General features: G+C 37.8%; 1 protein-coding gene across 3 annotated transcripts in view; it reads left to right on the forward strand.

Moving 5' to 3' along the window:
• Window positions 1-9,115, forward strand: part of LOC124798206 (V-type proton ATPase 116 kDa subunit a 1) — a 660,233-nt gene extending 651,118 nt beyond the window's left edge. For all 3 annotated transcript variants that reach the window (XM_047261510.1, XM_047261508.1, XM_047261509.1), the window contains one exon: window positions 7,015-9,115. In XM_047261510.1, coding sequence (XP_047117466.1) covers window positions 7,015-7,111 — 97 coding nt within the window. In that variant the 3' untranslated portion in view covers window positions 7,112-9,115. The remainder of the gene's footprint in view (window positions 1-7,014) is intronic.
• The last annotated feature ends 8,695 nt before the right edge of the window (window positions 9,116-17,810 follow it).

Raw genomic sequence — 17,810 nt, forward strand, 5'->3', positions numbered from 1 at the left:
ATTTCAAGTTGCCGCCACTCATACCTCACCTGTCTTTCAACAACTTCTTTGCCTCTACACTTCTGCCTCGACTGACATCTCTGCCCAAACTCTTTGTCTTTAAATATGTCTGCTTGTGTCTGTATGTGTGGATGGATATGTGCGTGTGTGCTAGTGTATACCTGTCCTTTTTTCCCCCTAAGGTAAGTATTTCCGCTCCCGGGACTGGAATGACTCCTTACCCTCTCCCTTAAAACCCACTTCCTTTCGTCTTCCCCTCTCCTTCCCTCTTTCCTGATGAGGCAACAGTTTGTTGCGAAAGCTTGAATTTTGTGTGTATGTTTGTGTTTGTTTGTGTATCTATCGACCTGCCAGCGCTTTTGTTCGGTAAGTCACCTCATCTTTGTTTTTATATATAATTTTTCGCACGTGGAATGTTTCCTTCCATTATATTGAATGTACATAATAAAATACATAGAATAAAGACATTGTTATAGTATTAATAACAGTGCACAAAAGTCACTTATTAGCTTAATAACTAGTCAACATAAATGTGAAGATTGCAGTTTCATATTTAGGGCATTATTGCATCTATTTTAACCTTGAACAGTAATCAAAACTCCCCACTTTGGGTTTAAAAGTGACCCAAAAATGGAAATGAGAAAAACAGGAATTTTTACATTAGGACATTATTACATTAGTTTAACAGTAAACAGTGTCAAAAAATTTAAAAACATCTTTCCAATCTGGGTTTTACTTATTTCTCTGAAAGAATTCCTCTAGTGAATAAAGTGAGGTCTCAAGTAAATAATTTCTCAAGCTACGTTTAAATACTGATGTACTACTCCTTATACTTTTGATGCTGTTGGGTAGGGAATTGAAAATTTTCGTTCCAGCGTACTTTACCCCTTTCTGAATAAGTGTCAAGTTCTTTAACTCACAGTGGAAATCCTCTTTTCTTTTGGTGTTATGTTCATGATGTAGGCAATTCGTTTCATACAGAGTGGGGTTATTTATTATGAAGCACATCAGTGAATATATGTACTGAGATGTTGCTGTCAGTATTTCAAGTCGTTTAAAAAGATTTCGACATGAGGTTCGTGGGGGTACACCACAAATGATTCTTATTGCTCTTTTTTTGTGCTGTGAGGATTTTCTTTGGGGCAGGTGTATTGCCCCAGAAGATGATGGCATAACACATGACTGAATGAAAATAGCCAAAGTAAGCTGACTTTGAGATGGTAATGTCATTGAAGCGTGACAAAATTCGTAAAGCAAATGTTGCCGACGTCAGCCATTTTAGTTTTTGTAGAATGTGATGTTCCCAATTCAGCCTACTGTCCACGTATACGCCTAGAAATTTTGATAAGTACACTTGCTTTATCAGCTGATCATTCTGTGTGATAACTATTTCTTTTGGGTTTTTGTGGGTTGTCTGGAACTGGATAAAATTGGTTTTTTTCAGGTTTATTGAAAGGGAGTTAATACTAAACCAACCCAGAACTTCTTTAAGGATATCATTGACCTCGGATTCTAAGTCAGTAGCTGACACATTATCCACTACAATGCTCGTATCATCAGCGAACATTGTAAATTTACACTTCTTATTGATGGATAAAGGCAGGTCATTAACATATATGAGGAACAGCAAGGGCCCAAGCACTGATCCCTGTGGCACTCCGTGCTGCACAATTCCCCACTCAGAGTCCACTGTATATTGTGATACACTATCTGAAACATCTAGAATAATCTTCTGTTTCCTATTTTCGAGGTACGATTTTAACCAGTTCCCTACAGGTCCTGTAATTCCATAATGACAGGCCTTCTTGAAGAGTATCTGGTGATCTACACAGTCGAACACCTTTGATAGGTCGCATAAGACACCAATTGGCAGCCTCTTGCTGTTTATAGACTCTAGAACATCATTTGTGAATGAGAAAATTGCGTTATCTATTGAAACTCCCTTTTGAAAACCAAACTGCTGACTGTTAATGATGTTCAGGTCACCAAGGTGTGCCACAATCCTGTTGTACAGAGCTTTTTCTAGGAATTTTGAAAATGTTGTTAATAGAGAGATAGGGCGATAGTTTGGCACATTTGTAGCATCCCCTGCTTTGTACAGGGGCCTGACAACAGAGTTTTTCATTCTATCTGGAAACACTCCTTGTTGCATGGATGTGTTGCAGATGTGAGACAAAACTTCTGTCACTTCACTACAGCAAGCCTTCAACAGCTTGCTTGAAATATCGTCGATACCAGCAGAATGTTTATTTTTCAAAGATTGTATGATTTTTTTGATTTCATTGGCAGTAATGGGAAGCACACTTATTTGACTGAAAGGTTCTGGAAAATTATTTTTCATTATATGGGCAGCTTTATCTACAGAACCATGGCAACCTATCTGTGTTGGGACAGTTAAAAAATGTTGGTTAAAGATTTCAGCAATTTCCACACTATCAGTTATCTCTGAGTTGTCAACAGTTAAAACAATATTTTTGTCTTTGGTGTAGTTTACAGTCCCTGTTTCTCTCTTTATCACATTCCAGATTGTTTTAATTTTATTTTCAGAATTAGTAATTTCAGATGTTATACACATACTTTTAGTTTTTAATTACTTTGGCAAGAATTTTACAGTAGAGTTTATAATGTTTTAGCTGAGCAGGGTTGTTAGAAGTCTTTGATGCTATGTAGAGTTGTCTTTTTCTCCGACAGGAAGCTATGATGCCCTTAGTGAGCCATGGTTTTTTTGCAGCCCTTGCAGGTTGGACTCTGTATGACTTTTTTGGAAATACACTTTCAAAGATACCTGCTATCTCATTTGTGAATAAATTGTATTTTGAATTAGCAGTTTCTGCTAGATAAACAGGTGTCCAGTCAGTATGCTGAAGACATGATCTGAACGTTTGAATAGCTTCCTCACTTATTTTCCTTACTGTTTTCCATCTAGGTGAGGTGTCACTCAGAGGAATTCCCAAGCTGTTGAAAGTAACTCGTTGTCCGTCATGGTCAGACAGACCATTTATAACCATTTCAATATTAATATGGTTGACTTTACTCTGATCAACAAAAACGTTATCAATGAGAGTACTGGAAGAGGTTGTGGTTCTGGTGGGCGAGCTAACCACGGGAACAAGGTTGTACGTGCACATGAGATTTTCAAACTCCACCTTGCAGGGAGAATTAACCAAGAAATCTATGTTAAAATCCCCAACAACTACCATGCCCCTATTTTTTCTGCTTAAGTACAACAAAAGAGTATCTAATTGTTTAACAAACACTTTAAAATTTCCAGATGGTGCCCTGTAAACTGCCACAACTGTTAATCTGGAGACTGTGTCTGGCACCTCTATAGCACATACTTCAAAATGTAGTTCAAAGCAGAATCTTTGTACATCTATTGCCATGAACAAGACATTGTTTTTTTACATATACAGCTACTCCTCCTTTGTCCATATAGTTCCTGCAATAAGACGTTGCCAAAACATAGTTGGGAGTAGGGACCACTTCAATACCAGCAGTGATGTGGTGTTCTGTTAGACACAGAATGTGGGCACTGTTTATACCTTTTGTGTCTTCTATATTTGCTGTGAACTGATCCAGCTTGCAGTATAGGCCTCTTATGTTCTGATGAAACACTGTTAACTTTTGTTTGTCTTTAATTGAATTGCTGTTTGAGTGAACTTTCGTTTGTGTATTAATTACTTGTTGCAGATTTTTGTTACTGGACCAAATCCTGCTAGAGTTGGCCCAGCTCACTAGTTTCCCTCGTTAGTTAGGGCTATGACTGGTCTGCTTTCATGATCGTTATTGTTTAGGCCTATTATTTCATGAAAAGCTTTTCCAATGCCTGCTGCTAGTTTACTTTTTGCCAAACTGATTTAGATGTAGTCCATGCTTTGTGAAGCAGTGTCTCTCATACCTGTCTGTATCCAGTAGTGTCACATTTGTAAACTTAGTGCAAAAGTGTTTCAGTTTACTATTCACAAACAAAACAGAAAAGTTTCCCTTTATGTGCTGAGCAACAAAACCATCCTCTCATGTGAGATTTATTTGTTATTTTATGACTGTATGTGAAAAATTATTTTTTACAGAATCGTGGTTTAATTTCTTTGTTGTGTACTTGACAAAAACGTACTGTTAATTTGTCGCATTTTGTTATTACTTTTGTTTAGTTGTTAGCTCGTGGAATATGTAATAACATCAGAAGCACATACTATAGTTTCCACCTCTCTTTGGATTGATGAAGTTATCTCAGGATAGAGGGGGCTTGCTATGCTTGTAACTTCGCTTGGGATGGAAGACGATGTGCCTGAAGTGGGAGGACTTGCTATCCATTCAACTACAGTATCACTTGTTGAAAATGTAGCTAAATTGGAAAAAGTTGCATATATTATGTAGTGAGTCTACTGCCACAATCTATACAATGAGGTGTAACTTCTATAAGTTTTCTGTTTGAATTTACTTACATTCAGTAACATCATTCTGAACGTTAAAAAGCTCACAGCTTATGTGCTCTTGATGTAACAGGTCTTTTTCAGCTTTTGCTTTAGACTTTGTCCTTCCAGATGCATAGTGTTGACCAATAGCTCTAAGCCTGCTTTTCATGATAGCTACCTTGATCTGCATAGATGGGAAAATAAATTACAAAATAAAATGGAATTCTGTTTTTTAATTGGTTGGCGTCACTCATCGGTATTATAATTCATATCAGTTTTGTACTGAAGCCAGTGCCAGTCGGCTGCATCAGATGTGAGAGTGAATCGGTTCTCTCTGGAGATGACAAACGGAATGAAATAGACTTTCCAAACAGTGTTGTAAGGTAGAGTCCCATGTTCCATAGATTTCAGCCATTTACATTATGGAACAAATCTAATGCACCACCAGCAAGAGAATGCAAAGGCCAGACCCAGTCAAACATGGATGCAGCAACATTTGTGTAGTCACCTGTGCTCATTCATTCTGGATTGGCAATTAACTGTGGAGAACCTAACTGAAAATTAAATTCATTGGACAAAGTCCTTGCAGAGAAAGATATGCGTAGTCACCAGTAGGTACAAATATTAACAAATCTATCGACAGGAGAACAGAGTGCTTGAAGTTATGAAGGAAGAGGGCTGGGCCAAAGCAGTTGCATTTGTGTTAAGGCTAACAACATATGTTTCATTATGGTCATTTGTTATGGTAGAAATGTCACACAGAAGTTACAGAGCTCCATGAAAGCTCATTATGAAGATGCTCGTGTTTGTATGTGGTACTTACTTGTAGTAATGTATATGAAATTATATTGAACATGTCTACCCCTCAATCAGACTGGCAGCAGTGAGAAGTGACACAACATCTGTTGAATTCTTCCGACATACACTGAACACCACCAGGATAACTAAGCTCACAAAAAGTTTTGCTAACTCAGTATTTGCCATTCATTGGTCCCAAAACAATATGTACATTTTATTGGATGGTTATTGTTACACAAACATTTAAAACATAAATTCTTTCCTCACCATGAGAAAATGCAAACACAACCTTACCAAAATTACATTTTTAATACAAATTCACTTTATTAAATTTTTGCAGGATAATTCAGTTAATGCAATGATTGAAATGTGTCATTCAAGGATCAGAAATTAAATTTAAGATAAGGATTTACTTTAAAAAAATTAATTGAATAAACTAAAGACCACAATCATTTTGATAAGGATTTTTAAAAAAAATTACAATCTTGTAAGTACTGAACATGCAACTTCTTGGTTACAAGTCTAGAGCATTAGTCATTATGCTGCGGAACTGCTGGGTAAACTCTTATTATTGTTAATGGTTTAGCATCTCACGAGAAATTATTTTCATGACAATTTCACAAATGAGAATCCATCAAGGTGGATGGCTTCATGATGTGAAACTTGCCACCCAATCCTACATAACTGTTTGGATGATTTCAAAAAGTCAGTCTCACCCCTGGTGTCTCAATGGCAAATAAATATTTACTATATTTGGAAGTAAATGAGTTGTAATGATTACAGTTTATCATCAGATCAAACACCGTTAATTGATGCCTACATTGCAGACACTGTGCATAGAACCTCTCGTATTCCTGTCAGCAAATTTTGCAGTCACTATATAAAATAATATTTTCCTCTCTTAATATCTCCTAAAGTTGTTAAACAGTGGTACTGTATCCTCTAAGTCCACAGTGACCAGCAGTAAAGAAATATAGAAACTGTAAAACTACGAAACGTTAGACAACAATAGTCACTCAGTAAGAGAGCAACCTTCACTCTAGACAGATTGTATCAAAGGTACTTCAAGAAAAGTATACAGACTGTAGAAGGAATGAATGACTGTAATAGCAGACTTCAAAAATAAATATGGACTCCATTAATTACTTTCTTATTGGTAATCAACAGAACCTTGTTTTAATTGATCAGGCTATTACAACTAGAGTGGACAACATTAGGGAATTCCTCTGTAAGTTTTGCAGTATTGTCAACTTACAACACATAATATATAGTGTGGCCGGCACTCATTTTTATAAATGAGCTAATGTAGATTTGACTCGGTCGCCTTTCCACTGAATAGTAGGTAGAATACCATTCATATCTAACTCGATAGATTTTTTACACTCAGGCATCGGCCCCCCTAATGCACAGAGCCAATAACATTTGTTAATTCTTGCCACAGCACTGGTTTTACGTACTTTTGAAACATTCAGCTGTTTCATGTGTGTACGTCACTCTATAAGCTTATGGTGCACGTTTGCTTGTGGTAGTTTTGTGTAGCACATACTCCTCTTTATTGCGAACATTACATGTATAATTGTGTTATTGCTGTTTTTGTGATGTGTCTCCCAGCACCCCCCTCCCCCCTCACCACCACCACCACCCACAGTCAAATTTATGGAAACAGGGCACTTAGGTTTTATAAATCATATAAATAAATAAAAATCTATTACAAAATGATTTTACTATTTATACAGTATTTTGAGAAATTATATCTTATTAAATGTAAAATAGAAAGTGTAATTTCCTCCTTTTGTTGCAGGGTGGAATTCATGAGCAAGTTTTATTCTGGTGCTGGATACCTTTTTGCTCCATTTTCATTCAAAAATATTTTAGAGCAAGATGATAATGAACAGTAGTGTTCACTATGATACAGAAATGATATTGTATATAGTGTTAGATATGTGTAAAATATGTATTTATTAAGAACCATGTAATATAGTAATTAGTACGAAAACAGATGATACTGGGATGGGTAGTGAGAAAGTTGCTTTGATTTCTAAAATGTAAGACATGGTAATTGACATACTGTACAACAACAAGACAAATTCTTAAATTTTAACATTAGTGCTTTTAGCTGAAAGAGAGTTTAAGGAAGGTACACACAAAAAAGCAAATAATACATCACTGATAGTTATTTGCATTTCCAATTTGCAAGCTGATGTTCAGATTGTTTTTCAGCCCCACACAACATATTTATTTACTTAGTTTATAATATTCATCTCCTTCACTTACAGTAATTTTACAAGTATTTTCTTCGCATTCTTATACTCATCCTCCCAAAAGTTGGACGAGTCTGTCATAATAAATTCCTGCTACTGCGTAGAATTGATTTTCAAATCCTTTATGTGATGTTTCATATTAAGCTCATCTAACCTTGCAGGTTCTTTCATAATTGTGTACTTCTGAGAGATGCAGTAAATATATATTTTACATTAGTGCAAGTTGTGTTTTATTCTGACATGGATTTAAATGACTTTTGAAAATGTAAGAGTAGTTTTTATTTCTTTTATTAAAATACCATATATGCAGTCCCATTGGGATTCTAAAAGACTGTTATACATTTCTACTGTCGTGTGCTATATTAATCATCTTAGCAAAGTGTTACACTTCAGGAGATAATTCCCAGTTTTTCACATTGGATATATTCATATACAAAATGCATTTTAGGAATGAATCTCACTGTTCTACAGAACAGAAGACAAATGGAAATAGTCTGAAATCATAATGCTGTTTTAATAGAAGTATGTGATTAATTTTATGATAGGAGTAATTGATATCCTGTATTGGGAAATATTTGTAAATAATATTCTCATTTTTAAGTGACAAAAATAGTATTGGTCTGCGTAAATATATATTTTATTGGTTATGTGTAGATATTATTCACTCATAAGAAAAATGATGTGATAAAAATGCTATATGAATATTTAAACAGAGTTTTATATTGAAAAGATGAAAAAAAGCAGTTTGCAGTATTACTTGGCAACAAATCCCAATAAAATCTGCTTGTATAATTACGTACTAGAAGTAGTTACTAAGGAGACTGGAAAACTACAATACGGCAAGTATTATAAGGTTTCCCAAGTGTCTTTTTCAAAATATGGAAAGAAACTGCAGCAGTCCAATCCATTGTAAGAAGTGAAAAGGTTCATGAATTCTTTTCTTATTGTTCTGGTAATGTGTAACAGTCCTAGATTAACATGAGATTTTAACACTGAATTGTTTGATAAACAATGTCTCTTTTGTTTCAAATGTTGAATTCTTCTTAACATGTTAAGTGTATTCTCTCTGACATTGCATGAGCCCCAAGTATTGTCCAATTATGCAGATACTTCCATACCATAGTATTTTATATTCTTTTAACATCACATCAGAGATGGTTATTTGAGAGATGCTTCTGTTTCCACTTTAGTCATACTGTCTCTTTGTTGGACAAATTTTGCCCTTGCTGCTGTCCAAGTTGCCCGTTTCTTTAAATGTTTATTGTGTTTGCAAAGTATTACTGAGTACAGTACAGTATTGTTAACATTTGAAAGACATAAAACCTGCAGTGGTTTGCCATAAGTAATGCCATTCACTATGTATATCTGTGTGTGTGTGTGTGTGTGTGTGTGTGTGTGTGTGTGTGTGTGTGTGTGTAAAGTTGTGATAAAGAGGGAGATAATGTTGTAAAGATGGCTTAATTTTCAACAAATATTTTCTATGTGTATGTATTTTTATAAAAATACGACAGAAGCAATTATGTTTTAAAGTTAACTAAATGGCAGTATAAAAAATAGGAAAATAAATATTGTGATGAATGATCATTTTGCTTAGGAGTTGTGGTTTTTTGGAAATTGTAGACAACTTAGTGAAGGTCACAAATGTGCAAATAAAGCAACTGTGATACCTGTATTTTGTCATTAACTTTTGCCCTTCCCTCCTCTTTATATTTGTCTTATGTGCTGCGATAAGCCAACTCGAATGTAGTAACAATGGCCACAACAAGCTGATCCTTTTTATAGAGTGAAATGCCCAACAGACACACAAGGAATGCAAATAGTTGGGAACTAAACATGTGATAAAAAGTGTAATGTTTAGCTTCTTTACTGTAATAAACAGATGAAACTAGAGAAAACTGTGGAGAAGAGATCAATACTGCAAAAATGTTATTCCAGGAACACACACTACACTATAAAACATATAGATTCAGTAGAAAATTATATGACTACACATAAAACAAACATAACATTTTCGATGATTAAAAGAGTAAAATGTCATAAAAAGGGAAAAATACTAGTGCATGTAGCTACATAGCAATAATCTATCTCGCCGGCCGTGGTGGCCGTGCGGTTCTGGCGCTGCAGTCCGGAACCGCGGGACTGCTACGGTCGCAGGTTCGAATCCTGCCTCGGGCATGGGTGTGTGTGATGTCCTTAGGGTAGTTAGGTTTAAGTAGTTCTAAGTTCTAGGGGACTTATGACCTAAGATGTTGAGTCCCATAGTGCTCAGAGCCATTTGAACCATTTTAGCCAATAATCTATCTCAAAACAGGTAGAGAATGGAAAGAAAACTAAATGAATTTGGAACATTGCAATACACCTGCCTGCTTGTGATCCTTCTTATCTGTCAGTAATAATACACATAAATGTACCTTACAGGGATTAAAAGACTAATTTCCTCTGTAACATCGCACTATCCATATCTGCCAACTACATGTCAGCTCATCCTGGGAAAATCTGCACCAACCAGAAGGCAAATAGCCTGCACTTACTGCAAGTGTTGTCCTGCCATACTGGGTATTGTCCTGCTAAACCAGGTATGTACCCCAGCAGGCTTGTGGCCTGCATCTGATCACCTTCAGAGTGAATGTCAAGACAAAATATGTTTTAAAATATTTAGGCACTGCAGAAAGTCACCTTCATAGTTGAGGCCCCTAATGCATTCTTGTGTTTTGGCTCTTGATATGCAGGTAGCAGGCTTGACTCCTAGCAGAGGAAGAAATTTTCATTATTAGTATTTGGCTAATAAGGAGAGGAGAGGTAGAGGAGTACTGTTCATGATCAACAGACTTTGCACCCATGTCCTGGTTAATTCCAAACTTCTCCACAGTGATTGATGAAGTGAGGGCTTGTGATGCTGTTGATGGTGATTCTTGTGTTGGATAGGTACATTACACTTGACAGCCTCTTTAGTACTATTTGAGAGGAGTGGGCTATGTTCGAGCTTTAGGTTTTATTTTCTCCCTTCTCTGTCATCATTAATGACAATAAAAACACGACACTGAACTCCACACACTTTCAGCACAGTTATCTGCACTGGAGACACTTAAGAATATTCACACTGTGCAGAGGAAATATGTTGCTGTTGTAAGGGTAGAGATATTGATACAGTTCCTGTGTTTTGAATCCTGCCCTTACTCATCTCCTGCCAGAGCAGAGAGGATGCCCCATCATCTGAGTGTAGAACCAGTTTGGCACCTGTCAACTTGATCCATGATGGTTGGTGTGAGGGAGTCTGCAGAGTGAGTTGCAGGTTAGTGAAGCACGCACAGTCACAAATCAGAGCATAGAAACTAGGCACAAAAATTAATAATTGTTTATTCAGTCGGTTTTGTATGAAATGAGACAACTTTAATATTTTGTATTGAAGAGACCGAATCATAAAAGCAATGGCTAACTTGAGTGCAGTCGTGGAATTGTGTGAATGCTAATTTATTGTGAATGAACTGTGGACGTCGTAGGGATGTTTTCTGTGAACTGAAAGTATAATAAATCCAGTGTCTAGTACAAAATGTTTCTGATTTCGAGAGACTTTCCTCATCATGTTTCATATTTTACTGACTAAGTTATGTAGAGTTGCACAAGTAGGAGATTGATAAGGCAGGTGTCACCTCACCGCATGGCTAGAAACTTTACTATGATACTTGTACCTTGTGTGTAATGTTACCCACCAGTGTTGTCAAGATCAAGAGTCAGATGCCAAATCAATATGACATCAAAATAAGAAGCCAGTATTCAAGAACCAACATTAATTTAAAACCACCATAGGGTTTTACACTGAATGTAAGGAAGGAAAGCCTCTTCAGTTAGGCAGCCGACAATCCCACAGGGATCTCCAGGCAATAACGCTGTATGACTTGACATTTTGTTCCTGCAGATTACAATGTGAAACTTCTGAGCCCTCTCAAACCATTCATTTGCATATTTACATATTTTGTAAGATAGTTTTGATGTTTTAGTTTTTGTGACCTTGTTTATGCAAATGGTGTACCCTAAAATGACTGTTTGAGGGAATTGTAAAATTTTAAATTTGAACAGTTGCAAGATAAGAAAATTAAAAGTTGGATATACCAGTAAAAATCCACTTAAAGGTAATGATTGACTTAGATTCCATAATAGCAAACTGTTCCCATTTCCTTCGCTATCTTGAGTTAAAAGTTGAAACATTTCCTTGACATATGAGCTCCAATTTATTACACTCCATGACAGATTAAAACCTTATGCTTGGTGTTAATAAGCTAAGCTATAAGGGTTTACCTTATATCTTCAAACAGCAGTTACGTTTGGGAAGTAGGAGAGAGATACTGATAGAATGAAATAGAGAGGCGAGCTTTGAATCTTGCTAGGATAGTACAGTAGGTGAGAACATTAATCATTAAACACAAAGGTCCAGCTGACAGTTTTAATTCATCATTTACATGAACTTTGCTGAAGCCTGGATACCAGTAAGCACATGCTTATCAGAAAATGAGGACTACATACTCCAGTCACAGAGCAGAGAATAGCATCAACCAACAGCAGTACTAATAGCTTTCATTGCAGCAGTGTAGATGATGTGGACACCAATTAATTATCTGGATGTCCATCTCTTAATCCAGGATGGCATGTACAGGACAGGGGGTTGTGTAACATCAGAAACTTGGCCCTCGTGGAATTAGTATGTTCAATTGGAAAATACATTCTTTGTTTAGCAAGACACCCATACAGTGGTTGTAGGTGGTGACTCAATGGTGTGTGTTGACCAGGCAGCAGTGGCTGTCTTAGCATAGCACAAGGTGGCTTGCTTGGTTGTGGCAGTGTGAGATCCCACCACCTCAGCCAAGTGGCAGGGTCCCCATCAGCTTGTGGATGTGGGGCTGATGTCAAGTGTTCAGCAGGCAGTGAGCATTTGTGTGTTGGAGAGCCAGCTGCTCTGGCAGATGGTGAAGTGCATGTTGTGGAAGCTCCAAACCAAAGATCCCTTGGAGATGCCTGCAAACTGGATAAAGTGTACCTGGAGATGGCACTCTCTTGGTAGCTCTGGCTCAAGTCCCAGAATCATCAGGCCTAGCAGTGGCTCATAGACTAGTAGCTAGCAGATGACAGGGTTAGACACTGTCGGACCTGGTTGGTCTGCATGGGATCATCAGCTGTCATGAGGTATGTATGGTCTCTGGTGATAGTTGAAATCAAGATATTGCTAAGGTCTGTGTGGGATGTACTTATAGTGGTTCTGCCCAATTTTGTTATGAATGGGACTCTCCTTCAATCCCATAGGGGACCAAGGCAGCCCAGCCTCATGCCATGGCATGATGTAATTTAGCTCCTGCTTCAGCAATACTCTGACCCAGACAGCAGAATTTTACAGGCAAGTAGCTTGCCAACCTGCCACAGGATGTGAAGCCTCTACTAAGGAGTGTTGCCACATCAGTATTCGTCATTTAGTAGTTTTCTCATGTGTTTCTCAGAAGTGAATAATAACTTTATTTATCTCTTTTTAGTATGTTATTAATTTTGTTGAAAATGTTTGTGTATTTTGTGAGTGTTAATGTGACCTTAGCTGACTTCATAGTGTTAAAGCAGCGCATCAGCAGTACCAAGATTATTTAATAATTTCTTGTTTTAATCATATACTTCTTATTGGATAGCATGTGTGTGTGTGGGGGGGGGGGGGGGGGGGGGGGAGAGAATTGGCCACTGTCCAGAAACACTTTTAAGCTGTATTTGCTATGATTGGCAGACTTCAGGTTCCTGCTCTGGTTTGTGGTGGCTTTGACACATCTCTGTGGTGCCACAGTTCCACTTGGGATAAGCAATGTTGCAACACTTCATGTAACGTGACCTGGTTGGTTTGCACTCTCCTGAGGGTGAACAGGAAACAGTGATGCATGTATTTCTGGATGGCAGGTGAAAGTTGGTGTAGACCATATGGTTATTCCATTATGTCTTAAAAACAGGATTTCAAATCTTGTCCATTGCAAACCCAGGACACCCCACCCCATCAGTTGCAACTAGGTCCAATACTCATGATGTCATTCAGAGATCCATAATTTGGCAGGTGATGGAGTCCCAATGAGAACAGCAAGCAGAACCAGTTAAATGATGCTAGTCATGCAAGAGGGGTTTACATCAATGGGGCAAGTTGAAAATTTGTGCCGAACTTGGATTTGGACCCAGATTGCCTGCTTACGAGAGAGATGCACTGACCACTATCGCATCTGGAAAAAGTGGTAACCATAATCGCATGGACTTCCCTAGCACTGCTCCTGTCAGACTCCACTTTTGCTGCACACTACTGATGTAGTATCCTTGCTCGTTAGCTTCATTACTGGCGGCATCTTGCTGATTCCTATAAGAGTTCAAGCTTATTGTACATCTACACTGAAGGGATCATTGCTGCACTTACATATTTACATCTGTTCTTCCGGATGTGTCTGAAAGAACAGACACCACACATATAATTACGGTGATGATGGCCAGTGATCCCTTCCGTACAGATGCACACCAAGCTCGATTTCTTATGGGAATCGGCAAGACACTGTGAGTAATAAGGCTAATGAGCAGGGGCACTACATCAGCAGTGTGTGGTATAAGTTGACCCGATATGGGTCTGAAGGGAGGCTTGTTGGGCTAGTCTGTGCAGTTGTGGTGACCAGAAAGTGTCTGGATGGTGTAATGGTCTGCACAACTGTCTAGGAACCAGGAGACCTGGGTTCGAATACTGGTCCAGCACAAATTTTCAACTTGGCCCATTGAGATAAATCAGTGCCCACTGGCAGCTAATGTCCTTGATTCCTACATGTCTTGAGTCATCGTGGCTCCAGGGTCAAAACAGTGTCTGTTCTTCCACATAAATAATTCATTGTTAGTTCTAATTTTTCCTGTGTTTTCTGCTGGAGTTCTATGGTGTCATGGTGTATATTGAGTAGTGTCAATGTCATCAGCATAACACATTACTGAATTATCTCTTACATGGCAAGGTCAGTCATTAACTGCAGTGAAGAACAGGAATGAACCAAGGTCTTGGGTCCTGTGGCACTCTAGTCCAAACACCCTTCAACAAAGAGCCTCTACTTTTAAGTGAAACAGAATGTCTCTTGTTACTTAAATATCACGTTACAATTAAAAATGAGCTGTGAATGCCTTAATATTCCAGTTTTGCAAGTAGGGTGTTCAGGGTTTTACAGTGATAGACTTTGCTGAGCTCACAAAGTTTACCTTGTTGGAATCCAGTGTGTCTGTTGGAGAGGAAAGCAGGCTTTGTGAAACAGTTATTTAGAATGTTGTAAATTGGTGACTCGAAAACTTTGGGAAAAACTGTGACAGCAGAAATTGGTTGGTAGCTTTGGGGCAGACGCTTATCTCCTGTTTTCAAGGTTGGTAGCACTATAGTAGTTTTGAGTGTATTAGGGAAAACTCCAGATTCTAAACAGGTATAAAAAATGAAAGAAAGAGGTTAACAGATAAGATGTATTTTTTGAATTACGTAATTTGAGAAGAAATACCAGTCCATACTTGGGAAGTTAGAGAACCTTTACACAGCTTCTATTATATCTTTGGGGATGAAAACATTCCAGTGCAAGACATCCTTTCGATGTGGCTCAGCACCAAGGTGCACCTAACTCTGGCTGCTTTTTAATACCATTTAGCTGGCAAATGAGTGATTTAGCCTAACCGGTATCCATAAGAGTGGCATTTTTCACAATCATTTGGCTTCCTCTGTAGATTTTTCCTTTGAGTGTAGGAATTGATTAAAATCTATTTGTGTTGTACTAAGACTTCAAAACAAACTGCAATTTTCCTTTACAATGTATTATTAGACTGATTAAAAAGACAACAATGCAAAGTAAACTTGGTGTGTGTTATGGATTTGTGAACATACATATGGACAGTTGAGAGCCTTACTGGAAACAACATAGCTAACTTCATCAAAGTATTGCAACTTCATACTAATGGAGGAAGCTATTCTCAGCAAAGCAGACTTTGATACATGCACGATGAACCAGAAATCATATGCTTCACAGTTGCAATACAGAATGTGCCAGTGACTGAACCGAGGAGAGGAACAGCAAACTTTTGTTCAGTGCAGTAGTTTGCTAAGTGTGAGAAAAACCTCTGTCCTCCCAAATGCGAATCCAGTGTGCTACCCACCTCGCTCGATCGAAAAATAGACTCTTGTAACCAAATGAATTGGAAATAATATAGTGTATTGGAATCCTGAATAAAGCCAACTTGCTTTAAGAAAAAAATATGTGTTGCATTACTTATTGAATACGCCTTATATAATTTGTTTGGTGTAGTGTACATTACATCAAATATTGCCTTCAGTTGTTATGTGATTTGTAGTGCATTACTCCTTCATCAAGATACCCGGGAACTGTGAGAAAATGGTCTTTTATTCTATGCAAATATGTTGACTTTATTAAAACACATTTTGGCACTCAGTCAACTATTGTCCTCAGTGGATATTCTGATGACACTTAGCAAGGCTACCAAGATCACTGAATGCATCTGCTGAAAGAATACATATAGAAGCCAGTGTGGAATGTGATAAGACAATGTCACTGCTAAATGGAAACAGTAGTTTCTCTCCAGCAAACAAGCTCATCATGTTTCTGGCTCAATAAATGACAGCTGATAACATTACTGTTGAACAAGCCACTAACAATGCTGGCATAATCATCATCATCAACAAAGCTTTAGAAGCTGCTCAATATGGTGTGTGTGATTGCAGTTTAGCAGCACACAGACCTTTTAGTCATTGTTACTGTTCTCACTTGTTACAATAAGTGCTCTTTGGCATGAACTCAATAATTCCATTCTACATCTACATCTACATTTATACTCCGCAAGCCACCCAACGGTGTATGGCGAAGGGCACTTTACGTGCCACTGTCATTACCTCCCTTTCCTGTTCCACTCGCATATGTTTCTCGGGAAGAACAACTGCTGGAAAGCCTCCATGTGCGCTCGAATCTCTCTAATTTTACATTCGTGATCTCCTTGGGAGGTATAAGTAGGGGGAAGCAATATATTCGATACCTCATCCAGAAACGCATCCTCTCGAAACCTGGACAGCAAGCTACACCGCGATGCAGAGCGCCTCTCTTGCACAGTCTGCCTGGATCTTCTCTATCTCCTCTGTCAACCCGATCTGGTATGGTTCCCACACTGATGAGCAATATTCAAGTACAGGCTGAACGACTGTTTTGTAAGCCACCTCCTTTGTTGATGGACTACATTTTCTAAGTACTCTCCCAATGAATCTCAACCTGGCACCCACCTTACCAACAATTAATTTTATATTCAATATTTATATTCAAATTTTTATATTTATATATATTTATATTCAAATCGTTCCATACGCATACTCCCAGATATTTTTCGCATACTCCCAGATATTTTTCAGAAGTAACTGCTACCAGTGTTCGTTCCGCTATCATATAATCATACAGTAAAGGATCCTTCTTTCTATGTATTCGCAATACATTACATTTGTCTATGTTAAGGGTCAGTTGCCACTCCCTGCACTAAGTGCCTATCTGCTGCAGATCTTCCTGCATTTTGCTGCAATTTTCTAATGCTGCAACTTCTCTATATACTACAGCATCATCCGCAAAAAGCCACATGGAACTTCTGACACTATCTACTAGGTCCATTCTGTTCCACAGGAATATTAAAACACATTAAGCCTTTAGTGGGTGTGAATCTGTCTACCATTTTCAGGTAGACAAAAATGAAATTCACCAAGTCAGTATAAAAAGACAAAGATGTGTAAATGTCCTCAAAATGAAAACTGTCATGCTATTGGAAATGAAATGGATCCTGCTAAAGAAAATTAATTGCAGTTTTGCGTGCTGCTTCCTTTTTTCTATTGAGCCCAGTGAATAACATGTTCTTCATTCTATTCACCAAACCATCTGCAATTCACCAACGTAGGCTAAGATCTCATCGCCTTTCATTGGGGTCATTCCTCTAGACACACTTGTGATGTATGCATGAGCCGAACCCCACTCTTTGTGGCTGTAAGTTTCAGACTGTGAGCTGCTTCTCATCACATCAGCTGAGCAAGCTCTATTTTAATTATTTATTTAATAAGATCCAATTAGAGCTATCAGGTCCTCTCTTACTTCAGACCAGATATTCACACATACAGTACCTTTTTTACATCATAGTTACCTAAGAATTAACAATTTTAATGTGGCAAATAGTTTTGAAATGGTCTGATTGACTATGACTGATTATGAACTAAGAAAGGTAATACTGGCCATACTTCTACTAATACTGCTGCTGCTGCTGCTGCTGCTGCCATTAATAA

Source organism: Schistocerca piceifrons, chromosome 5 (genome assembly GCF_021461385.2).
Source record: "Schistocerca piceifrons isolate TAMUIC-IGC-003096 chromosome 5, iqSchPice1.1, whole genome shotgun sequence".
NCBI lineage: Eukaryota > Metazoa > Arthropoda > Insecta > Orthoptera > Acrididae > Schistocerca > Schistocerca piceifrons.